The sequence below is a fragment of the Bos mutus genome, chromosome 12, assembly GCF_027580195.1.
Source record: "Bos mutus isolate GX-2022 chromosome 12, NWIPB_WYAK_1.1, whole genome shotgun sequence".
Taxonomy (NCBI): domain Eukaryota; kingdom Metazoa; phylum Chordata; class Mammalia; order Artiodactyla; family Bovidae; genus Bos; species Bos mutus.
This window is the reverse complement of record NC_091628.1, coordinates 33,070,286-33,098,065: the sequence shown is the minus strand read 5'-3', so window position 1 is coordinate 33,098,065 and position 27,780 is coordinate 33,070,286. Positions and strand designations below refer to the sequence as shown.

General features: G+C 41.3%; 1 protein-coding gene across 1 annotated transcript in view; it reads right to left on the bottom strand.

Moving 5' to 3' along the window:
- Positions 1–26,868, bottom strand: part of LOC102277904 (phospholipid-transporting ATPase IB) — a 124,906-nt gene extending 98,038 nt beyond the window's left edge. The window contains exons 1-8 of the mRNA XM_070380822.1: positions 26,765–26,868; positions 19,250–19,393; positions 16,101–16,200; positions 10,194–10,292; positions 9,062–9,107; positions 6,449–6,489; positions 4,776–4,849; positions 1,132–1,201 (exon numbers count right to left, since the gene is read on the bottom strand). Coding sequence (XP_070236923.1) covers positions 1,132–1,201; positions 4,776–4,849; positions 6,449–6,489; positions 9,062–9,107; positions 10,194–10,292; positions 16,101–16,200; positions 19,250–19,393; positions 26,765–26,868 — 678 coding nt within the window. The remainder of the gene's footprint in view (positions 1–1,131; positions 1,202–4,775; positions 4,850–6,448; positions 6,490–9,061; positions 9,108–10,193; positions 10,293–16,100; positions 16,201–19,249; positions 19,394–26,764) is intronic.
- Between the last annotated feature and the right edge of the window lie 912 nt (positions 26,869–27,780).

Here is a 27,780-nt window from a genome sequence, read left to right as displayed (position 1 = left end):
TTTCCATTACTGAAAAGATAATTGAACACTGCTTCTGCCCACTCATGCTACTGCTGCTGCTGCTAAGTCTCTTCAGTCGTGTCCGACTCTGTGTGACCCCATAGACAGAGGCCCACCAGATTGCCCCATCCCTGGGATTCTCCAGGCAAGAACACTGGAGTGGGTTGCCATTTCCTTCTCCAATGCATGAAAGTGAAAGGTGAAAGGGAAGTTGCTCAGTCGTGTCCGACTCTTTGCGACCCCATGGACTGCAGCCCACCAGGCTCCTCCATCCATGGGGTTTTCCAGGCAAGAGTACTGGAGTGGGGTGCTATTGCCTTCTCCTGCCCACTCATAATCACATGCTAATCTAAAGTTCAAATGGTAGTTTTAAAAGCAATGGTATATAAGATCACCCAGTGTTCATTTATATTCCCTTTTAATCTGGTTATGGACAACTTCCCTGGTGGCTTAGCCAGTAAAGAATCTGCCTGCAATGCAGGAGACCTGGGTTCAGTCCCTGGGTTGGGAAGATCCCCTGGAGAAGGGAATTGCTTACCCACTCCAGTATTCTTGCCTGGAGAACTCCATGGACAGAGGACCCTGGTAGGCTACAGTCCACAGGGTGCCAAACAGTTGGACATGACTGAGTGAGTAACACACTTTGATCTAGTTATATTTAGTCAGGACAGTTTTATCATCAAATCACCAGCAGAAATATCAAACTCAAAACAAAATGCATAAAGGTGTGTCATCCTTTATGACCTGAATTTTATACACTATGATTTTTCTTGCAGTAGTGAGTGACACATTCATGTAGTTCTTGCTTATTCTTTTGAAAGAACCTTCTAAATATCTCATGAGGATAAATTACATCCATTTATTAGTGGTGAGACCATTTTCATCATGAAAAAAAAGTAAGTTTTGTACATGGCAAAACTTGACACTGTGGACTCAAGTATAAAGTTAGGAATTAGAAAGACATCTCAGGACTTCCCTGGTGGTCCAGTGTCTGAGACTCTGGGCTCCCAATGCAGGGGGCACAGTTTCCATCCCCAGTCAGGGAACTAGATCCCATGTGCCGCAACTAAGAGTTCAGGTGCCGCAGCTTGGACCAGGTGCAGCCAAATAGGTAAATCAAGGTGTCTTTACCTGCCGTATTTTTAGATTCGTCTCTCCATCCAGATTAGATGTTGCAACAAAACATGTTGCCTGAGGTTCACTAAAAAAAAATAAAACGAATGATATTGAATCAAAATCTCTCAAACAAATTAATTTCCCAATAACTGTAACCATGAAATATGGTCTACATCAGTAAGGATTCTTTAGAACAGAAAGGACCACAACCACCACCTTGCCAGTGGATTTCAGCAGTCTGATCCTACAAGCCCAAGAGTCCTAATCACTGGGCCGTCAGGGAATTCCCTACGGTTGGTTTCCGTGTAGAAAGGAATTTCACTTTTTGCTGTGTGGGTAACCAGTTCCAAAACATTACTATTTAACAGCCCGTCCTGTTACCACTGACTTCCCTGGTGGTTCAGATGGTAAATAATCTGCCTGCAGTGCAGGAGTCCTGGGATCGATCCCTGAGTTGGGAAGATCCCCTGGAGGAGGGCATGACAACCCATTCCAGTACTACTGCCTGGAGAATTCCATGGACAGAGGAGCCTGGCAGACTACAGTCCATGGGGTCACAAAAGAGTCAGACATGACTGAGCAACTAACTCTAACTCCTGTTACCACTGAAGCAGAGTGCCACCACTGTCGCACATCAAAGCTCCAACACGTACAGATGTGTTTCTGGATTCTGTATTACCTCCCATGATTCTAGTTTTTGTGTTCCTGTGCCAATATTAACCCATCTAAACTGCTACAAATTGAAAATCATCTCTTTAAGTGAAGTCAGACAACTACCCTCAAATTATTCTTTTCTAAATTTATTTTTAATTGGAGGATAATTGTTTTACAATGTTGCATTGATTTCTTCCATACATCAACATGCATCAGCCACAGGTATACACATGTCCCCTCCCCCTTGAACCTGCCTCCCACCAACCCATCTCACCCCCTTTAGGTTGTCACAGAGCACCAAGCTGAGCTCCCTGTGTTACAGAGCAACTTCCCATTACCTATCTATTTTACACATGTGTGCTAAGTTGCTTCAGTCATGTCTGACTCTTTGTAACCCTATGGACTATAGCCTGCCAGGTTCCTCTGTCTATGGCATTCTCCAGGCAAGAACACTGGAGTGGGTTGCCATTTCCTTCTGCAAGGGATCTTCCCGATACAGGGAACAAACCCACATCTCTTACGTCTCCTGCATTGGCAGGTGGGTTCTTTACTGCTAATGCCACTTGGGAAGCCCCATGGTTAAGTATATATTTCAAGCTCCTCTCTCAATTTATCCTACCCTCTTCTTCCCCTGCTTTGAGTTTGCTCTCTCTGTCTGAGTCTTTATTCCTATTCATAAGTGCCTTGACTGTTGTCAGCCCTTTGCTCTTCCAAATACATTTCTATTAACACTGTCTTTGAATTTCTATATCTTATGATGTCTTGACATCTTACAAATCATGTTGGCTGGAGAGAGACTGCAACTCTCAAGGGCAATTGATCCTTAGAGACAGAGTAGGGCTCTACCAGGAGTGTGCCGTCATGTGCAAACCAACCAATCCTGAGTCTATGCTCCCTAAACACCTACTTTATCTAACTTTCACACACTTGTGCCCTAAATCATCCCAGGGCCTGGTACCCGGAAACAGGAGACCTATAGCCCAGAGCCCAGCAGAATAAGCCAAGACTGTTTTGCTGTTCAGTTGCTAGTTCCAGTCCAACTTTTCATGACTCTGGACTGCAGCAGGCCAGGCTTCCCTGTCCTTCACTATTTCCTGGAGTTTGCTCAAACTCATGTCCATTGAGTCGATGATGCCATCCAACCAGCTCATCCTCTGTTGACCCCTTCTCATCCTGCCCTCAATCTTTCCCAGAATCAGGGTCTTTTCCAATGAGTTGGCTCTTAGCATCAAGTGGCCAAAGTATTAGAGCTTCAGTTCAGTTCAGTCGCTCAGTCGTGTCCGACTCTTTGCAACCCCATGAATCACAGCACGCCAGGCCTCCCTGTCCATCACCAACTCCTGGAGTTCACTCAGACTCACGTCCATCGAGTCAGTGATGCTATCCAGCCATCTCATCCTCTGTCATCCCCTTCTCCTCCTGCCCCCAATCCCTCCCAGCATCAGAGTCTTTTCCAATGAGTCAACTCTTTGCATGAGGTGGCCAAAGTACTGGAGTTTCAGCTTTAGCATCATTCCTTCCAAAGAAATCCCAGGGCTGATCCCCTTCAGAATGGACTGGTTGGATCTCCTTGCAGTCCAAGGGACTCTCAAGAGTCTTCTCCAACACCACAGTTCAAAAGCATCAATTCTTTGGCGCTCAGCTTTCTTCACAGTCCAACTCTCACATCCATACATGACCACTGGAAAAACCATAGCCTTGACTAGATGAACCTTTGTTGGCAAAGTAATGTCTCTGCTTTTCAATATGCTATCTAGGTTGGTCATAACTTTCCTTCCAAGGAGTAAGCGTCTTTTAATTTCATGGCTGCAGTCACCATCTGCAGTGGTTTTGGAGCCCAGAAAAATAAAGTCTGACACTGTTTCCACTATTTCCCCATCTATTTCCCATGAAGTGATGGGACCAGAGGCCATGATCTTCGTTTTCTGAATGTTGAGTTTTAAGCCAACTTTTTCACTCTCCTCATTCACCTTCATCCAGAGGTTTTTTAGTTCCTCTTCACTTTCTGCCATAAGAACTTAAGCAGTCCTAAATGGTTCACTCTGTCCTGCCCTGACTTTCCTCCAGAAATCTCACTAAAGGCTCTGACTTTGGCTTCCTCTCTCTCTCATTTCTGCCTCCTGACCAAATTCAATGCCTCCCCTTTGACCCTGCATGGCAGAGCATCTTGCCCTCTCTTGGGAAGTATAATGATTCTTCTCTCAATGGCATTGAAAGTCATCATTCAATCACCTGCACAAGCTCAAATCCCACAGGTACAAATTAGGTATTTATAATCAGCTCATCGATTCCCATTAAAATATGTTTGAGATTTTGGTTGGAATGGCAGTAAGCTTTTAGATCAGTCTGGCAGAAACTGACATCTTTATAAAATTGAATCTTCCTATCCAAGAACATGATATATTTCTCCATACATTTAGGTCTTCCATTAAGCACTCGCATATGTTTTCTCAGATCTGTTCTTAAGTACCCTATCATTTTTGTTTCTATTGTAAAATATATCCTTTTATTACATGAGAATAAAATAAGATAATAAGTGTAAAATATTTTAGATTTGTTGAATATCTATAGAAACTGTAGAAGAGATAGAATTAACCTAAGAATCAGAATAGAAGAAAATATGTCCAGGGAAATGAAAGAAAAGATCATAAAAGTATAGAATATTAATCATCAATCTATGACCCAAACGCTAAACCTGGCCCCTGCTTATTTTCATAAATAAAGTTTTACTGGGACACAATCATTCTATTTGTTTATACTTTGCCTTTGGTTGTTTCTGATAGTACAGAAAAAGAGCTGAGTAGCTACAACAGAGATTGCACGGCCCACAAAGCTGAAGATATTTGCCATGTGTCCTTTTACAGAAAATGTTTGCAATCACTGGTCTCCAGTATAAAGGGATGGTGAAAGGCTGAAAGAAGAAAAGGCCTTTGTTTTTTTGTTTTGTTTTGTTTAATTTCTATTTCATAACAAAAGTTCCTTAAATGCCCACTAACATAACTAACCTGGAAGAAATCAGGACCATGTCTGCAGGAAGGAACTGCCCATTGGTGGCCTTCACAATGTCACCAACATTAACCTTTTAAGCCAGGAGAGAAAACACAGAAGCATGAATTTTAAAAATCACAATTAAAAGCAAAATCTGTCATATATTCTCAAGAAAAAGTATAAGATGAAAATCCTGGGGCCATGCTAGTAAATCCACCTACATTAGAACAACTGAATCTCCCGATGCTTTCATTGCTCAGTGATATCCTCCATATAAATGCTGTCTTGTACCCACAGCAACAGGTTGTGAACCGTTGACTTTAAGTCAACAACAAAGCCTTTGACAGTGTGGATCACAACAGTCTGAAAAATTCTTAAAGAGATGGGAATACCAGACCACCTTACCTGCCTCCTGAGAAATCTGTATGCAGGTCAAGAAGCAACAGTTAGAACTGGACATGGAACAACAGACTGGTTCCAAATCGGGAAAGGAGTACATCAAGGTTGTATATGGTCACCCTGCTTATTTAACTTACAGGCAGAGTACCATCATGCGAAATGCCAGGCTGAATGAAGCACAAGTTGGAATCAAGATTGCTGGAGAAATATCAATAACCTCAGATATGCAGATGACACCACCTTTATGGAAGAAAGCGAAGAGGAACTAAAGAGCCTCTTGATGAAAGTGAAAGAGGAGAGTGAAAAAGCTGGCTTAAAACTCAACACTCAAAAAACAAAGATCATGACATCCAGTCCCATCACTTCGTGGCAAATAGATGGGAAAACAATGGAAGCAGTAAAAGACTTTATTTGGGGGGGGGGTGCTCCAAAATCACTGCAGATGGTGACTGCAGCCATGAAATTAAAAGATACTTGTTCCTTGGAAGAAAAGCTATGACCAACCTAGACAGCATATTAAAAGCAGACATATTACTTTGCCAACAAATGTCCGTCTAGTCAAAGCTATGGTTTTTCCAGTAGTCATGTATGGATGTGAGAGTTGGACCATAAAGAAGGCTGAGCACCAAAGAAATGATGCTTTTGAACTGTGGTGTTGGAGAAGACTCCTGACAGTCCCTTGGACAGCAATGAGATCCAACCAGTCCATCCTAAAAGAAATTAGTCCTGAATATTCATTGGAAGGACTGATGCTGAAGCTGAAACTCCAATACTTTTGTCACCTGATGTGAAGAACTGACTCATTGGAAAAGACCCTAATGCTGGGAAAGATTGAAGACAGGAAGAGGTGACCACAGAGGATGAGATGGTTGGATGGCATCACTGACTCAATGGACATGAGTTTGAGTAAACGCCAGGAGTTGGTGATGGACAGGAAGCCTAGTGTGCTTCAGTCAATGGGGTCACAAAGAGTAGGACAAGACTGGGTAACTGAACTGAACTGAACTGACTTTAAATGTTCCATGCCACAACATGGAGGTAACACCCAGGCAGAGTGGAGGTGTGTAGACCTCTAGCCAGGCCAACTTAAGTTCAGATCCATTTCACTCCTTCCTGGCCACATAACTTTGAACAAGAGGCTCGTTCTCTTTGATTCTCTATGTCCTCATAAACAACAACAACAAATGGACAATATGATGATTTTGAAAGACATGCTTCACAGATAAAAATCTGTTAGCTTTAAATATGGTAGGTGCTTATGACTAAGTTAAGCATTAAAATACATTCTTACCTCTTTCCACAGAATCATTTGCCATGCATTCTGTCTTAACACTGAAAAAGAAAACAGCTATGTATTCAGTGTAATAAAGACACATTTTCCCCAATACTACAAGCATTTCTTTATATTCTCTTTGTTAATTTAATTTTTATATAAACGGAAAGATTAATATGCACTTTATCAAAAAGAGCAATATACATAACATAACATGATAGGATAATGATATATATAAGATAATATAAATAGACAGGCAGATGGAGGCTGTGTTAAGTCACTTCCAATCCCAAGGGAAAAGTTTGCTGTTACATGCTAAAATACTGGCTGTAGCCTGAAAAACAGCATTTTTCCAATCAAATACAGAGACAGCACATAACAAAACTAGGACTGAGAGAATATGTAACACCCAGATCTCTTTTACAGACGTAAGAATTGTTAAAAAACAAAAAAGAATTGTTCCTATCCTGAATACTCTTCCCTTCCCCATCTTTTATCTTTCCTTTTATTCTAGTTGATGTATTCACATAGTTCTAACATATGGAAATTGAGTTTCCTTCTGGTTTTTGTTATTTATTTCTATATTTCTTTAAATACAACATGTTATAAAACATATTACAAGTATCTACTTGAATAGAAAGAGAAATTAAGGAAACAATTCCATTCACCATTGCAACGAAAAGAATAAAATACTTAGGAATATATCTACCTAAAGAAACTAAAGACCTATATATAGAAAACTATAAAACACTGGTGAAAGAAATCAAAGAGGACACTAATAGATGGAGAAATATACCATGTTCATGGATTGGAAGAATCAATATAGTGAAAATGAGTATACTACCCAAAGCAATTTATAGATTCAATGCAATCCCTATCAAGCTACCAATGGTATTCTTCACAGAGCTAGAACAAATAATTTCACAATTTGTATGGAAATACAAAAAACCTCGAATAGTGAAAGCAATCTTGAGAAAGAAGAATGGAACTGGAGGAATCAACCTACCTGATTTCAGGCTCTACTACAAAGCCACAGTCATCAAGACAGTATGGTACTGGCACAAAGACAGAAATATAGATCAATGGAACAAAATAGAAAGCCCAGAGATAAATCCACGCACCTATGGACACCTTATCTTTGACAAAGGAGGCAAGAATATACAATGGATCAAAGACAATCTCTTCAACAAGTGGTGCTGGGAAAACTGGTCAACCACTTGTAAAAGAATGAAACTAGAATACTTTCTAACACCATACACAAAAATAAACTCAAAATGGATTAAAGATCTAAACATAAGACCAGAAACTATAAAACTCCTAGAGGAGAACATAGGCAAAACACTCTCTGACATACATCACAGCAGGATCCTCTATGACCCACCTCCCAGAATACTGGAAATAAAAGCAAAAATAAACAAATGGGACCTAATTAAACTTAAAAGCTTCTGCACAACAAAGGAAACTATAAGCAAGGTGAAAAGACAGCCTTCAGAATGGGAGAAAATAATAGCAAATGAAGCAACTGACAAACAACTAATCTCAAAAATATACAAGCAACTCCTACAGCTCAATTCCAGAAAAATAAATGACCCAATCAAAAAATGGGCCAAAGAACTAAATAGACATTTCTCCAAAGAAGACATACAGATGGCTAACAAACACATGAAAAGATGCTCAACATCACTCATCATCAGAGAAATGCAAATCAAAACCACTATGAGGTACCATTTCACACCAGTCAGAATGGCTGCAATCCAAAAGTCTACAAGCAATAAATGCTGGAGAGGGTGTGGAGAAAAGGGAACCCTCTTACACTGTTGGTGGGAATGCAGACTAGTACAGCCACTATGGAGAACAGTGGGGAGATTCCTTAAAAAACTGGAAATAGAACTGCCTTGTGACCCAGCAATCCCACTGCTGGGCATACACACCAAGGAAACCAGAATTGAAAGAGACACGTGTACCCCAATGTTCATCGCAGCACTGTTTATAATAGCCAGGACATGGAAGCAACCTAGATGTCCATCAGCAGATGAATGGATAAGAAAGCTATGGTACATATACACAATGGAGTATTACTCAGCCATTAAAAAGAATGCATTTGAATCAGTTCTAATGAGGTGGATGAAACTGGAGCCTATTATACAGAGTGAAGTAAGCCAGAAAGAAAAACACCAATACAGTATACTAACGCATATATATGTAATTTAGAAAGATGGTAACAATAACCCTGTATATGAGACAGCAAAAGAGACACTGATGTATAGGACAGTCTTTTGGACTCTGTGGGAGAGGGAGAGAGTAGGATGATTTGGGAGAATGGCATTGAAACATGTATAATATCATATACGAAACAAGTCACCAGTCCAGGTTCGATGCACGATACTGGATGCTAGGGGCTGGTGCACTGGGACGACCCAGAGGGAGGGTATGGGAAGGAAGGAGGGAGGAGGGTTCAGAATGGGGAACACATGTATACCTGTGGCAGATTCATTTTGATATATGGCAAAACCAATACAATATTGTAAAGTTAAAAAATAAAATAAAAAATTAAAAAAAAAAGTATCTACTTGATGAATTTGAATATTTTCTTAGAGTGAAATAGGGTAAAAGCTAAATCTAATATCTTACCTATTGTGTTTTTTGAGTTAACTAATTTGTCTGCCATATGTCGTTTCTGTTACAGGGGAAAAAAAAAGCCATGATATCAAAAGTTTGAAATGAATCATTCAAATCACAATACAAGACACAGTGGGTTTAAAAAGAATACAGGTAGTAAACCTAACTATAAAGCAGGTTTTTGGCTGTCACTGATTTCACTTTCTTTTCTCCTTTATATGACTTCCTAAACTGAGGTGTGCACTAAGGGAGGCTGACCACCAACGTGGTCAAGTGTGGGACCTCTAGAACCAGCTTGCCCTGGCTGACATCCCAACTCTGCCCCTGACTGAGACAGCCTCATCAGGTCACTGACTTGTCTGTGCCTCAGTTTAAATGAATTCACACACACACACACACACACACACACACAGATATATTGATACACAGCGCAGTGCCTGCTGCATAGTAAAGTGCTTCCTTGAAATGTTAACATTTCATGTGATGTTTGTAATGACTATTTGGCAAAACACATAATTGGCTATGCTGAATATTGCCCCAATTTAACCAAAAGCTTTTAAGTTTGAAAAATTCTTTCATACTGTAAACCAGTTGAAAGGCCTAACAGATTTAACTGATGACATAACAAGCCGGTAGGACTGAGGCAGAAACATACAAATGACCACCACTGGTTATTTTAGAAACGAGCATTAGGACTGTAGGTGAGGAGGAGACAACGCTAGAGCAACCCCAGCAGCAGCAAAAGAAAACACTGTTAGCTATCTGTCTTCTTTTATTTTCCTACTGAAATCTGCAGGCGCCTGTAAAATCACTCCTCCGCCAAGGTTATAGGAGTAACAAAGTAAGAGCACAATTTGTGTGCATATCCTTCTCTGCCATCTAGGATTCTCTCCTCTGGCTGGGTTGTGTCCCCACAGATACTATCACAGTTCTCAGAATTGATATGAAGTCCTGCTGGTCTCTCAAATACACACACGATTAAAATTGTGAAACCTCAAAACTTTAATTGACTCATATCAAATATGAATTTAAATAACTATACAGTTCCAACCAGTAGCCTGAAATTAAAAAAAAAAAGAGCAAGAAATACACCTCTTACATTCAAGGCAGTGTTTTTGAGAGCATTTACTAACAGTAAACTTACATAATCTTCTACAATCTCTTTAATGCCTGAAATTACAAGAATAACTAGCAGAGGCACCAGAGTTGTGTATTTTCCCGTCGGAGATACGTCTGGAATTTGCTGCAAAATAGAGTTACACTATTAATTTCATAAGTCCTTATTATATTTTGCATATACTGAAAGTTACACTGCTAATAGCATGATCCAGGACGTGACAACAACAGACACATTAAATATAAAGGAAAAGGATTCAGGATACCAAAATCACCCCAGAGTGTGACACTACACACTCAAAGTCAAAAAGTCAAAGTGTTAGTCACTCAGCTGTGTCCAGCTCTGTGAGACCCCATAGACTATACAGCCTGCCAGGCTCCTATGTCCATGGAATTCTCCAGGCAAGAATACTGGAGTGGGTTGCCATTCCCTTCTCCAGGGGATCTTCCTGACACAGGGTTTGAAAACTGGTCTCCCACGTTTGCGGGCAGATTCTTCACTATCTGAGCCACAAGGGAAGCCCAGACACTAAATGTTATACACTACGGAAAAGTCCCCAGAGCAACTGCTTAATAACATTTCAGTCATTGTGTTACCTTTCTAATAGACATTTTACTATGCTTTGGTTGAAACAGCTCAAAACATCAATGTTTAAAATAACATCTTTGGGGAAAATTCCTTGGCAGTCCAGAGGTTAGGACTCCACATTTTCATTGCCAAAGGCTTGGGTTCAATCCCTGGTCAGGGAACTAAGATTCCACAAGCCCCATGGCCAAAAAATAAATTTTAAAATAATAAAACAGCATCTTTTCAAAATAGCTAAATCCAAATGGTCAGCTATCTTAATCTTACTTCTTTTTGAGAAAGAGGAGAAATTTTTTGGAGGCCCAGAAAAATAATGTTTCCTGGGTACAAGTTACCTGTGGACAGTGCTCTAGGGCTACCCCCTACTGTCTAAACTGTGAAAAATAAAGCAATTGAAACTGAGGTTGTAGTTGCTTTCTGATAGATGCAAGGGTAGGTGAGGTCTGGGGTCTGACCCTTTAGTTTTCCAGATTTAGACAAGTTCTCGTTCAGTCACTCAGTCGGGTCTGACTCTTTGCAACTCCATGGACTGCAGCACACTAGGATCCACTATCTCTGGGCATTTGCTCAAATTCATGTCCATTGAGTCAGTGTTGCTATCCAACCATCTCATCCTCTGCCATCCACTTCGCCTTTTACCTTCAATCCTGCCTAGCTTCAGGGTCTTTTCCAGGGAATCAACTCTTTGCATCACATGGCCAGAGTATTGGCACATCAGCTTCAGCATTAATCCTGCCAGTGAAGGCTCAGGGTTGATTTCCTTTAGGATTGATTGGTTGATCTCCTTGCAGTCCAAGGGACTCTAAAGAGTCTTCTCCAGCATCACGGTTCAAAAGCATCAGTTCTTCAGCCCTGGGCCTCCTTTATGGTCCAATTCTCACATAATTGCTGGAAATACCATCAGAGATCAGATCAGTCGTTCAGTCGTGTCCGACTCTTTGCGACCCCATGAATCGCAACACACCAGGCCTCCCTGTCCGTAACCAACTCCCGGAGTTCATTGAGACTCACATCCATCGAGTCAGTGATGCCATCCAGCCATCTCATCCTCTGTCATCCCCTTCTCCTCCTGCCCCAATCCCTCCCAGCATCAGAGTCTTTTCCAATGAGTCAACTCTTTGCATGAGGTGGCCAAAGTACTGGAGTTTTAGCTTTAGCATCATTCCCTCCAAAGAAATCCCAGGGCTGACCTCCTTCAGAACGGACTGGTTGGATCTCCTTGCAGTCCAAGGGACTCTCAAGTCTTCTCCAACACCACAGTTCAAAAGCATCAATTCTTCGGCACTCAGCCTTCTTCACAGTCCAACTCTCACATCCATACATGACCACAGGAAAAACCATAGCCTTGACTAGACGGACCTTTGTTGGCAAACTAATGTCTCTGCTTTTCAATATGCTATCTAGGTTGGTCATAACTTTCCTTCCAAGGAGTAAGCGTCTTTTAATTTCACAGCTGCAGTCACTATCTGTAGTGATTTTGGAGCCCAGAAAAATAAAGTCTGACACTGTTTCCACTGTTTCCCCATCTATTTCCCATGAAGTGGAGGGACTGGATGCCATGATCTTCGTTTTCTGAATGTTGAGGTTTAAGCCAACTTTTTCACTCTCCTCTTTCTCTTTCATCAAGAGGCTTTTTAGTTCCTCTTCACTTTCTGCCATAAGGGTGGTGTCATCTGCATATCTGAGGCTATTGATATTTCTCCCGACAATCTTGATTCTAGCTTGTGTTTCTTCCAGTCCAGCGTTTCTCATGATGTACTCTGCATAGAAGTTAAATAAACAGGGTGACAATATACAGCCTTGACGAACTCCTTTTCCTATTTGGAACCAGTCTGTTGTTCCATGTCCAGTTCTAACTGTTGCTTCCTGACCTGCATACAAATTTCTCAAGAGGCAGATCAGGTGGTCTGGTATTCCCATCTCTTTCAGAATTTTCCACAGTTTATTGTGATCCACACAGTCAAAGGCTTAGGCATAGTCAATAAAGCAGAAAGAGATGTTTTTCTGGAACTCTCTTGCTTTTTCCATGATCCAGCAGATGTTGGCAATTTGATCTCTGGTTCCTCTGCCTTTTCTAAAACCAGCTTGAACATCAGGAAGTTCACGGTTCACATATTCTTGAAGTCTGGCTTGGAGAAATTTTGAGCATTACTTTACTAGCGTGTGAGATGAGTGCAACTGTGTGGTAGTTTGAGCATTCTTTGGCATTGCCTTTCTTTGGGATTGGAATGAAAACTGACCTTTTCCAGTCCTGTGGCCACTGCTGAGTTTTCCAAATTTGCTGGCATATTGAGTGCAGCACTTTCACAGCATCATCTTTCAGGATTTGGAATAGTTCAACTGGAATTCCATCATCTCCACTAGCTTTGTTCGTAGTGATGCTTTTTAAGGCCCACTTGACTTCACATTCCAGGATGTCTGGCTCTAGGTCAGTGATCACACCATTGTGATTATCTGGGTCGTTAAGATCTTTTTAGTACAGTTCTTCTGTGTATTCTTGCCATCTCTTCTTAATATCTTCTGCTTCTGTTAGGTCCATACCATGTCTGTCCTCTATTGTGTCCGTCTTTGCATGAAATATTCCTTTGGTATCTCTGATTTTCTTGAAGAGATCCCTAGTCTTTCCCATTCTGTTGTTTTCCTCTATTTCTTTGCATTGATCGCTGAAGAAGGCTTTCTTATCTCTTCTTGCTATTCTTTGGAACTCTGCATTCAGATATTTATATCTTTACTTTTCTCCTTTGCTTTTTGCTTCTCTTCTTTTCACAGCTATTTGTAAGGCCTCCCCAGACAGCCATTTTGGTTTTTTGCATTTCTTTTCTATGGGAATGGTCTTGATCCCTGTCTCCTGTACAATGTCACGAACCTCATTCCATAGTTCATCAGGCACTCTATCTATCAGATCTAGGCCCTTAAATCTATTTCTCACTTCCGCTGTATAATCATAAGGGATTTGATTTAGGTCATACCTGAATGGTCTAGTGGTTTTCCCTACTTTCTTCAATTTAAGTCTGAATTTGGCAATAAGGAGTTCATGGTCTGAGCCATAGTCAGCTCCTGGTCTTGTTTTTGCTGACTGTATAGAGCTTCTCCATCTTTGGCTGCAAAGAATATAATCAATCTGATTTCAGTGTTGACCATCTGGTGATGTCCATGTATAGAGTCTTCTCTTGTGTTGTTGGAAGAGGGTGTTTGTTATGACCAGTGCATTTTCTTGGCAAAACTCTATTAGTCTTTGCCCTGCTTCATTCCGTATTCCAAGGCCAAATTTGCCTCGTACTCCAGGTGTTTCTTGACTTCCTACTTTTGCATTCCAGTCCCCTATAATGAAAAGGACATCTTTTTTGGGTGTTAGTTCTAAAAGGTCTTGTAGGTCTTCATAGAACCATTCAACTTCAGCTTCTTCAGCATTACTGGTTGGGGCACAGACTTGGATTACTGTGATATTGAATGGTTTGCCTTGGAAATGAACAGAGATTATTCTGTCGTTTTTGAGATTGCATCCAAGTACTGCATTTTGGACTCTTTTGTTAACCATGATGGCCACTCCATTTCTTCTGAGGGATTCCTGCCTGCAGTAGTAGATATAATGGTCATCTGAGTTAAATTCACCCATTCCAGTCCATTTTAGTTTGCTGATTCCTAGAATGTCAACATTCACTCTTGCCATCTCTTGTTTGACCACTTCCAATTTGCCTTGATTCATGGACCTGACATTCCAGGTTCCTATGCAATATTGCTCTTTACAGCATCGGACCTTACTTCTATCACCAGTCACATCCACAGCTGGGTATTGTTTTTGCTTTGGCTCCATCCCTTCATTCTTTCTGGAGTTATTTCTCCACTCATCTCCAGTAGCATATTGGGCACCTACTGACCTGGGGAGTTTCTCTTTCAGTATCCTATCATTTTGCCTTCTCATACTGTTCATGGGGTTCTCAAGGCAATAATACTGAAGTGGTTTGCCATTCCCTTCTCCAGTGGACCACATTCTGTCAAATCTCTCCACCATGACCCGCCCGTCTTGGGTTGCCCCACGGGCATGGCTTAGTTTCACTGAGTTAGACAAGGCTGTGGTCCTAGTGTGATTAGATTGACTAGTTTTCTGTGAGTATGGTTTCAGTGTGTTTGCCCTCTGATGCCCTCTTGCAACACCTACTGTCTTACTTGGGTTTCTCTTACTTTGGGCGTGGAGTATCTCTTCACGGCTGCTCCAGCAAAGCGCAGCCATTGCGCCTTACCTTGGACGAGGGGTATCTCCTCACCGCCACCCTTCCTGACTTTAATGTGGGATAGCTCCATAGCTTTGAATATATGGACCTTTGTCAGCAAAGTGATGGCTCTGCTTTTTGATATGCTGTGTAGGTTTGCCACAGCCTTACTTCCAGGGAGCAAGCGTTTTTTAATTTCATGGCTGCGGTCACCATCTGCGGTGATTTTGGAGCCCAAGAAAATAAAATCTGCCACTGCTTCCATGTTTTCTTCTTCTGTTTTCCAGGAAGTGATGGGACTAGATGCCACGACCTTTGTTTTTTTAATGTTGAGTTTTAAGTCAGTATTTAGACTATATTTCTAGACATGGGCCTAGGTACACTCTCTATGCTGCCTTAGTACTTTTGCTTGCTTATTATTTCTGTGTATAATAGTACATACACCTAGTTCAGCCTGAAAAGACGGAAATTCTGTCATATGTGCAACATGGATGACCCTTGAGAAAATTATGGAAGTGATAAAAGCCCGTCACAGAAGGACAATCCTATGACTCTGTTGATATCAGGTATCTAAAACAGTCAAACTAACAGAATTATCAAGGAGAACAGTAGGTGCCAGAGGCTGGTGATGGCAGGGGGGTGGGGGGGTGGGGGGGAAGCTGTTACTCAGTGAGTAGAAAGCTTCCGTTATGCAGGATGAAGACGTTCTAGAGATCTGCTGGGCAGCAAAGGTCCTGCAGTAATAGCACTTTATTGGAGATTGGAGACTTAAAAGTTTGTTAAGGTGCTAGACCTCATGTTAAGTGTTCTTATCATTATTGGCGGGGAAGATGTTATTTTAAACTAACATGAGAGAGTGAATTATATCTTTCAAAATAGAGTAAAATCATCGTATTATGGAGGTAGCACAAATGACAAAAGTCACTTCAAATATATCTCATTAATTCATCTACTGTTCACCAACATGTCTTTCAGCCCAGAAATGGAGTTTAGCGTCTCACTGAGTAAGTTAAATATTTGAAGAAGAGAGTTCTCTCTTTATAGTGCTTAAACTTATTCTCTGTGTCACACTCATGAGATTGTTGTACCTTTTGTACTTCTTAGAAATCTGAATCTAACAACATGTTCAAAACATCACCTGCAATATAGTGATGAACAGGAAGAAGGCGTTGGCAGTTTTGCTAAACTGCAGATACAAATATCGAGGGAGAAATGACCACATGCTGTACTTGGCTGTGCTGTGGGTAGAAAGGTAGAAAGTTAACCTTCTGAACTCAGGAAACATCAATGGAAAACACAAAATTTGGTTACAACTCAGAAGTGGATAAAACATTGTTTTAAAATGCTGTGCCTTTTCTAAAGATACTGTCTTTTTTCACAGCATTCATTGTTACCTTTAAAAAAACCCAAGGTAGAAGAAAAATTTCTCCACTTCATGAAGTACTGTGAATACATAGGCAGATGTGGAGAACCAGGGATCTGAAAGCAGAGAGCAGCATGCTATCTAGACATATGCATGACTGAATCCCTTTGCTGTTCAACTGAAACTATCACAAAATTGTTAATCAGCTATACTCCAATACATAGCAAAAAATTCAAAAGAAAAAAAATAAACACATGCAAATGAGAAGGTAATAAGGAACACAACCTGGTAATGAGCAAAATTTTGATATATAAAAATATAAGTTCTGTTCAGAAAGAAAGCACTACAAGACTGAAAAATGATAAGCAACTAGGAAAAATATATTTGTAGCACATAGGAAAAAGAGGCTAATATCTGTGGTATACAGTGAGTCTTTAAAAACCATTAAGCAAACAACATTTACCATAATATAAAAATGGATCTAAAGCATAAACAAGTAATTATCAAAGGAATAAATACAAGTGGCCAGTAAACATAAAGCAAGCAAATAAACCTTTACTAATCAAAGGAATAAAAACAAAGAGAGGCTTTCACATCTCACACCGATGACTGAGTGACTGAGCAATCCCAGCATTATCAGCAAGGACACAAGGAAACATGAGCTCTCAAACTGATGATGTAGGTGTAAACCGGCATCATCGCTGGTGAAGGCTATTTAACATGTATAAAAGTATAGACAGTGTGTCTTCTGGTCTAGGATAGCGTCTAGTCTATTTGAGCTGCTGTAACAAACATACCATAAACTGGGTGCTTATAAACAACCGACATTTATTTCTCACAGTTCCAGAGTCTGGGGGTCTGAGATCATGGCACCAGCAAATTCAGTGTCTGGTGGGTGTCCACTTCACCACCGACATTCTCAGTGTAACCTCACATTGTGGAAGGGGCAAGGAAGCTCTCTGGGGCCCTTTTATAAGGTCACAAGTCCACTAATGAGGACTCTGCCCAAATGACCCCATCATTTCCCAAGGGTTCCACCTCCTAAAACATCACATTGGAGGGCTAGGATTTCAACATATGAACTTTGGGGGAATTCAGACCATGACAGAGAGATGATAGGTAGATGTGACTGGTTTAAAAATTTTAGCTCTGCTGCTGCTGCTGCAAAGTCGCCTCAGTAGTGTCCAACTCTGTGCGACCCCATAGACGGCAACCCGCCAGGCTCAGCCATCCCTGGGATTCTCCAGGCAAGAACACCGGAATGGGTTGCCATTTCCTTCTCCAGTGCATGAAAGTGAAAGGTGAAAGTGAAGTCGCTCAGTCGTGTCTGACTCTTAGCGACCCCATGGATTGCATCCTACCAGGCTCCTCCGTCCATGGGATTTTCCAAGCAAGAGTACTATAAATCCAAAAATATAAAGAATCAAATTCTTCAAATATCTTTGTAAAATCTATTGAAGTATGGTTAATTTAAAAAAATGTGTTCTGGGTACCTCACTTATCTTTAATACTTTCTTCTTTTCATATACTCCTTATATTCTTTATTATGTTTGGATTTGCCAGATATTATGCATGTTATTTTACCAAACTTTTGGAGTTTTTAGATAGGAAATTTAATATTTCTTCTTTTAATTCATCCTCATCGAATTTGAAGAATTCCCTAGGCAGGATGTTTTTGAAAGACTCATGAACTAAATAGAATTAATAATTAGCAATCCAAAACTGTTCTTCAAGTTCATTACATTTAATAACTTTTAAGACTATTGATATATAAAATAATTTTATAAATATTAAAGCCAGAGCCAAATTTAAAAGAGGTTAAGTTTCTTCATCATGTGTCTTTTAAAAATCAGATGTTTATTCTCCCTTCATTTAGGAGGTTATCCTCCAAAGACCCAGTATTACGGTGGTGGGTTTCCAATTCTGTTTTCCACCAGGTGCGGCCTTAGGTTTGAGTTCCCTCCTCCCACTGAGCACGAAATCTGAAGCCCTAAGTCACTAGAACTGGGCAGGTGTCCTCAGAAACCAGCCACATCAGCATCCTTGACCTCTTTGGGTTCCTGCTTTGCCTTCATTTTTGGCTTCAGAGATATCCTCTTTCTCTTGCCAAGTCAGTGATGTACATTTTTAAGCTCTTTGATTAGTTAGTTAATAGTGAAAAAGCTTACTGACTACTGAGCTCATGTATCCAACCTCTGGCCTTAGAGCCTGGTTTTAAAAAAATAAAGAATATGTGTGTGTGTGTGTGTGTGTGTGTGTATACGTATATACACATATATATGTGTGTGTGCGTATGTGTGTTAGTTCCTCAGTCATGTCCAACTCTTTGCGACCCCATGGACTATAGACCACCAGGTTCCTCTGTCCATGGAAGTCTCCAGAATACTGGAGTGGGTAGCCATTTCCTTCTCCAGGGGATCTTCCTGACCCAGGGATAGAACCCAGGTCTCCTGCATTGCAGGTGGATTCTTTACCATCTGAACCACCGGGGAAGTTATAAACATATATATGAAAAAAGTCCCTTTTAGGCTTTCATCTAAACTGCCTCTGCAGAGTTTCAGTACTCAGCTCAGTGAATTCCTCAGGAAGCAGAACTCTTCCTAGCTACTGCTCATTCCCCTGTGGGTGATGTTGGTGGGTGGCTCCCCTGGCAAGGGCTTTCCCCTGCTCCCCTAGCAAGTGGTTTTACTAGAGCACATTCAGCTGGTGGGTGGGTGCCTGTGAATGGGGACAAGTCAGAGCAGAGAGCGACTTCAAGAAGCCTTGAAGGGGAGGTGGAGACAAATCCTATTCTCTGCAGTGAGTTCCTGCAGGTTCAAGAACGCTGTTCTAGCCTGGAGCATCCACACACAGTGTTGTTTATTGCGGAGAAGACCACAGCCTCCTTCCTCCTTCCTCTCCTCCTACCTCCACAGTCTTCTCACCTGATGGAGTTTTCGCAGAAAGCGTTCCTAAGGGGTTCGTTGAGGTAAATGGTGCGGCCCATTGGCACGTCTGCTCCTTGCAGAGATTGCCTCCAGTCCATCTTTTCCTCCACCTCTGACAGCCCCCAGAGAAGCGAACGGGTCCTGTGACAAGAAGGCACCAAGATATTACATGGAAACTCAGGTGAAGGCAAGCTCCAGGGAGGGCAGCGGGGACTCTGTGTGTGTGTGTCTGTGTGTGTGTGGAGGGGTCACACACAGCCTCTCTTGAGTACCCTGAGGAGGACAGCGTTCTTTGCCCCCAGGGATCATGACCTGGGCCAAGAGAGATAGGGCAGCCTTCCCCTGCTGTCCTGCATGGAGGGGGCAGCCAGACTCCTCCACAGCTCACATACCCCACCCCTCCCCTGCCCTAGAGGCTCTGGGTGGGCACAGGGCCCAAGAAAGGGGTGAGGGACCATGAATTAGGACCCAGCAGCTGGACCTAGAAAGAGGTGGAGGCAAGAGACAGAAGAAAGAGAAGCAGAGGGGGGTATGGGATGGGTGCCCCCCTGAAGAGTGTCCTGGCTAAGGAGCAATGGCTCCCAGATCAGAAACCTGAACCCTGACCAAGATGACCTTCATCTAGACTAAAGTCCAAACAGGGTGTCTTTCTGCCTGCAGGCCCTTGAAGTCACTTTTCTTTTTTCTAAAGTATTCTCTTTAGATAACCTGTAATTGTAACTAAACTTACTCTATGCCCTTTTAAATGTATGTAAATCTCAAAAGACCTTTACCAACTTTAAGATTCAGGGAATCTTTCTCAAGGACCTGGGATATCTCTGAAATGCAATCATCCAGGACCATAGACTCCTGACTTCAGCTGACGCCCTGCTCAAAGCTGGAAAACTCCCTCCTATTGTGAAAGGGGAGAAGCTGTACTTTTTCTTTGGGTAAAGTGAATGTTCAAACCCTGGATTGTCCATGATCCCCCTCTTCCCCACCTCAGCTCTTAAAAATCTCTCTCCAGTCCTTTGTGTCAGCTGAGTTGAGTTCTGTCTCCCTTCTTTCTGTAAGAGTCTTGAATAGTCTTCCTTGCCTATGTAGCTTTCTTACTCAGACATCTACTAATTGAAGAAGAAGGAAGGCTTTTGACCAAAGGGCCAAAGGCAGCTTTGTTTGTGGTGAGAAAGAGAGGCCAGCTTGGGGAGGGGCTCTGGCCTGTGCACCATCCACATGGAGAAAGTAACTGTGTATCTGTCCATAGCCCACATTGCCGATTTGTCAAAATTCTTTCAGCTCAGGGTTAAAGTAGATGTTCAGATTATCTGCCTCAGGGATTGGACCCTCATAATTGTAGCTTAATCTAGGTATTTCTCTTCCCACATTTCACTAACAAAGTATCCATGAGTGAGGGGAAGATACAAGACAAACACAAGAAAAGAGGTGACTGACAGCTAAGCTGCTGCTGATGGAAGTAAACAAAGCTCTGGGTCTTCACCCAACCAGAGACCTGTGTCATCAGGGCTACCTCTTAAAGCCTGCTGACCAGCAATCTAAGGGAAGGTTGCCAGTGGCCGACTGTTCCCACTGGGAAGGGCCAAGCCTAAGGCGATGCCCCTGCTCACCTCCTTCCTCAGCAGGTACCTGGGCTGGAGAGTGGTCCAGGAAACTGAGCAGCAGGAAAAAGTGATCCAGCACAGGATCAATGCAAAGTCATGCAGGCTTTTGCCCAAAATATGACAAAGTCGAAGGAACAAAAGACAAAGGGAATTGTGGTTTGCATATCAAAAGAATTAAGTAACAAAACACATAGAAAACGCATCTGCTTTAAAAGAAATTAAATACAGCCATGATGAAACAAGAGCTCAAAACAAATCATTTTTAAAGTGATAATAGAGACTTCCCTGGTGGTATAGTGGTTAAGACTTTGCCTTCCAATTCAAGGGGTGAAGGTTGGATTCCTGGTATGGGAGCTAAGATCCCACAATGCCTTCTGGCCAAAAAACGAAAGCATAAAACAGAAGAAATATTGTAATAAATTCAATACAGACTTTAATAACGGTTTACACTAAAAAAATCTTCAAAAAGTAAAGTGATAATAAAACTTCAGAAGAATTTTCAACTGACCTGAAAGAGCTCAGGGAAGAAATGAAAGAGCAAAATACCTTAAGAAAATGAAAAGCTACATTGAAGCAACTCAAATAATAACTGAAGAGAGGGGGTGTGCTGCACATACTACAGAAAACTAAGCAAGATGAAATTTGAAAGAGCACAAAGGATAAAGAATTGGAGAAAAATTATAAATTTAGGACAAAGTATATCCAATGTGTGTATATTTGTTGTCCTTGAGAAAGAAACAAAAAATGAAAAAATTAACTAAGCAGTTACTAATGCAAATAAAAAAATACAAATAAAAATATTCAAAGCCATGGTAGAAGAAGCTTGTTATTAAAGACGTTTAAGGGGCATGACATGATTAAGGAAAATCTGATACAAAACAATCAATGCCCAATGCCAAGACACTTCCTGACAAAGTTTGCTGGACTTTAAGAATAATGAAAAACAGATCATTATTCTTTTTTTTTTAAATCATTATTCTCAATCAAAAGCTAGTTTATTCAATGCATTTATTTGGCTGTGTGGGGTCTTGGTTGCATACTGGGGATCCTCCCTGTGTCTTGTGTTGTGCAGGCTGCGGACCGCCAGGGCTCAGTTGTTACAGCAGACAGGTTTAGTTGCCATGACATGCAGGATCTTAGTTCTAAGAATAGGGATCAAACCCACATCCTTGCATTGCAAGGCAGATTCTTAACCACTGGACCACCAGGGAAGTCCCCTGAAACCAATTTAATCACCTACAAAGTTTGGAAGGAAAGGGAATCCTGGGGCCACACTTATACTCTACCACTGAAACATTCAGGCCAGAGACAGAAGATTGAATATCCCACCAAGAAATGAATGAAAAACTTTGGTAATCAAGACTAGTAGTTAAGCAGTGATTTATTTAGACACAAAAGTAAGGCTTTAGATAATGGTGGGCAATCTTATTGTGACCAAACTCTACTGAAACATTTTAAAATGCTAAAAAAAAAAAATTTTTTTTTTAGTTTTTTGAATGCATTGAATAGTCAAGATAAGAGCTATTATTGGGCAAAAATTCAGTCAAAAGCAAAAAGTCCAGAAAAATAGGTGAAAAAAAAATAAAAAAGCACTTTTTCCAAGAAGAAATTTGCAAAGTCCTACTAAAGTTAACTATAGAGAAATAGAGGGTATATAAGTCAAGGCTCAGGTCCTGAAAGGCTTAGGGAATCTGAAAGAACCCTATGATCACACAGATTCATCTCCTGAGGAAGGAGAGAGAAAAAGGGAAGAGGGAAAGAGAAAGGAAGGGAGGGACTGAGGGAGGGAGTAAAGAAGGAAGGAGACCGAGAACACAGCCTGGGAGGCTATAACTTCTGGTGGGCTGGCTGTCTAGCAAAATAACCCAAACTGGCACCACCAGAGTTGAAAGAAACCTCAAGCTTCATTTAAAAGGGTTCAGCACTGGTAGGGCTAGAAATGACTGAAACAAATAGGAGTCCACTCCAAAGAAAAATACCATCATCCTAAGCCTCAAAAAATCCCCACAAATTACTTATGGAGGGGAAGGAGTAATATACAGCCAAAAAAGGAAGCAAAGCAACATAAATAATCAGCATTATGAATAAAAGATGGCAGAAACTACCCACTAAAGATTTCAAATGCTTGAGTTAGAAGGTACAGATTTCTTTAGAAAGAAAATAACCATATTAAAAAAAAAAGATAAGCTTTAACATACCTATAAGGAGAGAAACTATGAGAAGTAATCCAACAAGTGTGAAAAAGAATCAGACAAAACCTCTATAAATGAGGAAAGTCATAGTCAAACTTAAAAATTCAGTGGACAAATTTGGCAGCAGATAGGCTGCTGCTGAAAGTGAAAATAATAAGATGAAATAGAGATCTGAGAAATTATGAAAAATACAGCTTGGGGAAGGGAATAGATGGAATATACATAAAGAAATTCAAGTCAATAAAGTAAAATGATCTAACAAAAATTTAATTGGAGTCTCACAGGGAAAAGAGAGGAGAAAAAAAAATGGAGCAGAAGCAACATGTGAAGAACCAATGGCTATGACTCTTCTACAAAAGCAAGAAAACCAACAAATATTTATAAGATAAATAAAAACAAAATCATACGTACACATGTAGTAAATACAGAAAACAAAAGTCAAAGGGAAAATCTTAAAGTTAGCCACAGAAAAATAAGAGGGGAAGCAGGAACTCTTCCCAAAATATTTTATGAAGCCACATTATAGTGATACCAAAACCAAAGTCATTACAAAAAAAATGGTACAAAATACTTTATAAACATGGACACAAAAATCTTTAGCAAAGTATTTAAAATCTACCATTATGCAAAATGATTATACATCATAATTTTTATAGGTGGAGTTGTGTTTCCCCACCAAAGGAAACATTAATATATTGACATCCTGACCTTGGAGTAGTACCTCAATGTGATCATATTCAGAAATATATTGTCTAGATCTGTTTGGGCCACTATAATAGAATACCACAGATAGGGTAGCTTATAAACAACAGAAATCTGTTTCTCACAATTTTGGAAGCTGAGAAGTTCGAGATCAAGACACCAGCATGATCACGTTCTGATAAAAACCATCCACCTGATTCATAACTGGCGCACTCTGTGTTCTCACCTGGAAGAGGATCTATGGTGCCTCTGGACCCTCTTTTATGAGGCAATAATGCCATTGATGAGAGCAGCACTTTCATGACTAAGCTCCTTCCGAAGGCCCCACCTACAAATACCTTTGGGGGGTTAGGATTTCAACATATGAATGGGAGGCAGGACACAAACTTGAAAACTATAGCATAAGTTGTTCGCAGATTTAACTAAATTAAGATGATGTCATTAGGACGAACCCGAATCCAATGTAACCAGTGTTCTTATAAAAGAGAGAAATTTGGGCTCAGAGACAGACACACAAATAGAGGGAAGATGTGCAGAGACAGAGAATGTCACGTGAAGATGGACGTAAAAATGGAATTCTGCTGACACAGGCCAGAAACCAAAAGAATGAATGATCCTTCCCTACAGGCTTCAGATCTAGCATGGGCTGATGACACCGTGATTTCAGACTTCTATCCTCAAGAAACATGAGACAGTAAATCTCTGCTGTCCTAAATCAGCAATTTTGTGGTACTTTCCTGTGTCAGGAAACTAATGATAACCATGTGGGGACTGGTTCAAAATTGGGAAAGGAGTACATCAAGGCTCTATATTGTCACCCTGCTTACTTAACTTACACGCAGAGTACATCATGCGAAATGCTGGGGTGGATGAAGCACAAGCTGGAATCAAGATTGCTGGAGAAATATCAGTAACCTCAGATATGCAGATGACACCACCCTTATGGCAAAAAGCGAAGAGGAGCTAAAGAGCCTCTTGATGGTGAAAGAGGAAAGTGAAAAATCTGGCTTAAAACTTAACATTCAAAAAACTAAAATCATGGCATCCGGTCCCATCACTTTATGGCAAATAGATGGGGAAACAATAAAAACAGTGAAAGACATTGTTTTCTTGGATTCCAAAATCACTGCAGATGGTGACTGCAGCCATGAAATTAAAAGACGCTTGCTCCTTGGAAGAAAACCTATGACATACCTAGACAGCATATTAAAAAGCAAAGACATTACTTTGCTGACAAAGGTCCAAATAGTCAAAGCTTTGGTTTTTCCAGTAGTCATGTATGGATGTGAGCGTTGGACCATAAAGAAGGCTGAGCACCGAAGAACTGATGCTTTTGAACTGTGGTGTTGGAGAAGACTCTTGAAAGTTCCTTGGACTGCAAGGAGATCAAATCAGTCAATCCTAAAGGAAATCAGTCCTGAACTGGAAGGACTCATGTTGAAGCTGAAACTCCAATACTTTGGGTACTAATGAGAAGAACTGACTCATTAGAAAAGACCCTGATGCTGGGAAAGATTGAAGACAGGAGAAGAAGGGGATGACAGAGGATGAGATGGTTGGATGTCATCACTAACTCAATGGACATGAGTTTGAGCAAGCTCCAAGAGATGGTGATGGACAGAGAAACCTGGCATGCTGCAGTCCATGGGGTCACAAAGCATCAGACATGACTGAGTGACTGAACAACATGTGGGGTTAAGGTTAGGGTTAGAAAGCAAAGTTGAATCATTTGAAACCAAAATAATGAAACTCGTCAAAAGACTGAAAAGCCCGGTGATAATGTCAGTAGATATAGAAGAACTATTTGACAAAATTTAACATTAATCAATAAAACCTCTCAGCAAACCAAGAAAAGAAGGAAATTTCCTCAACCTGACAAAGGATTTCTATGAAAAACCTGCAGCAAATATCATACTTAATTGCCAGAGACTGAATGCTTTCTCTGTAAGACTGGAGACAATACGAGGCTGTCCTTTCTCACAGTGTCTACGCAGTGTTGTACCGGAGGCTTTAGTCAGTACAATAAGGTAAGAAAAACAAGTCAAAAGGGAAAAATAGAACTGTATTAGAAAACAACATGATGGCCTCTACAGAATATTCTCAAAGAGCCTACTTTACAAGTTGTTCTGGTGTGATGTGTAAAGAATTTGGGAGTCAAGACTTTTATCCTTACAAATTAAAAAAAGCTAAACAAATTGAAAAACAGCTCTTCTTATATCCATAGATAGATAATCTCAAAAACCTAAGAATGATGTGAAAATGATACGTTACTGTTGTTCAGTTGCTCAGTCACGTCCGACTCTTTGCGACCCCATGAACTGCAGCACGCCAGGCCTCCCTGTCCATCACCAATTCATTAAATCATTTATGTAAGCTTTAAAATACATAACTACAATATTAGATCCTGCCAGGTTCCTCTGTCCATACAATTCTCCAGGCAAGAATACTGGAGTGGGTAGCCATTCCCTTCTCCAAGGGATCTTCCCAATCCAGGGATCAAACCTGGGTCTCCTGCATTGTAGGCAGACTCTTTACCACTGAGCCACCTGAGAAGCCCATAAAAATGATACATCAGATCAGATCTGATCAGTCGCTCAGTCGTGTCTGACTCTTTGCGACCCCATGAATCGCAGCATGCCAGGCCTCCCTGTCCATCACCAACTCATTAAATCATTTATGTAAGCTTTAAAATACGTAACTACAATATTAGGTCCTGTTTATGGATCTATAGTTATAAATGTGATTTTAGAAATTAAAAAAGGACTAAAATCATGTAACAGAGCACATCCCTTAGCACGTACCCATTGCTGGGCATCATTACTCAGCACCCTGTTACCAGGCAACAGGTCCTCCTCAGCCATTGGTCAGACCCTTGGTGGGCCCCATCCACAAGCAACCAACTGTCAATGAGGAGCCATTAGAGAAGTGACTCAGTCAACAGTTGGTGGTGCTGTGGTCCTCAGGTAGAGAATGAGGTAAGAGGCAGATCCCTGCCTTCTCCCTGAGACCCTCCAGCTTGCCTAGCCTTGGGCCAGAGGGTGAGCTGGGGGGAGAGGGGGCGGCCAGCGAACAGGCTGGGGGCTGTGTCTTGCAGGGCTCCAGAGCCCTTGCCAGGGCCATCCATTGGCCAGGACTAGGCCTTGAGGCAGCAGTGAACCTCTCTCTCATTACTGTCTATGTGACCTCAGTGGTTGCGGCTGTCTGCCTGGGTCGTAGTCTGTGGGAACTGCCCCCACTTTGTGGGAGGCCTGAGGGGTCCCAGGGCCAGTTGAGTTGGGTGCCTGTCTCCCTCAGGGATGACAACTGGGCAGGGTCTGGGGACCTGGCCCTAAGGGTGCTGCCAGCTGAGCTCTGCCTCCTCTCAGCCAGGACCAGGACCTGGGAGGGCAACAGCTATGCTTGGGACCTGGCTGTTTCTTGTCAGGACAGAGAATAACATTTGTTTGGTAGAGATTTACTGGAACATCGTCACCTGACCATGAACTGGCCTCAAAAACAAGGATCTGAACTCTGCAGCAACTGACAAGGCCCCTCCCTCACCTTTCCTAGAAAAGGGCTTTACTGAAAGCCTTCAATAACTTTGGGGTTCTTAGTGCATGAGCCACCCATCTCCTTGTGTGGCCCTGTAACAAACCTTTCTCTGTTCCAGACTCCAATGTTTTAGTATTGATTGGCCTCGCTGTGCCTTGGGCACATGGATTTACATTTTTGGTAACAATCATGCAAAGTACACTTATAATAATCATTGCTTTGGGTGGGAGGTGGGAAAGGGGGGACAGGAGGAATGAGCCTAGAGGTAATGGTTAAAGGTGGCTTTTACTTTGCTTTATCCTAACGATTCCTTTTTTTGAAAGAATGTAAAGAGAAAATCCTGGAAGCAAATGTGACAAAATGATAAAGGTTGTTTATTCTATAGGGTGAAAATAGAGTGATGAACTCTGTACACACATCATCACATATCTCATAGCGCTAGCGTCCACTTAACAGTGACAGGTCACACACTAGAGTATGTTTAAGCAATATGTAAATTACAATT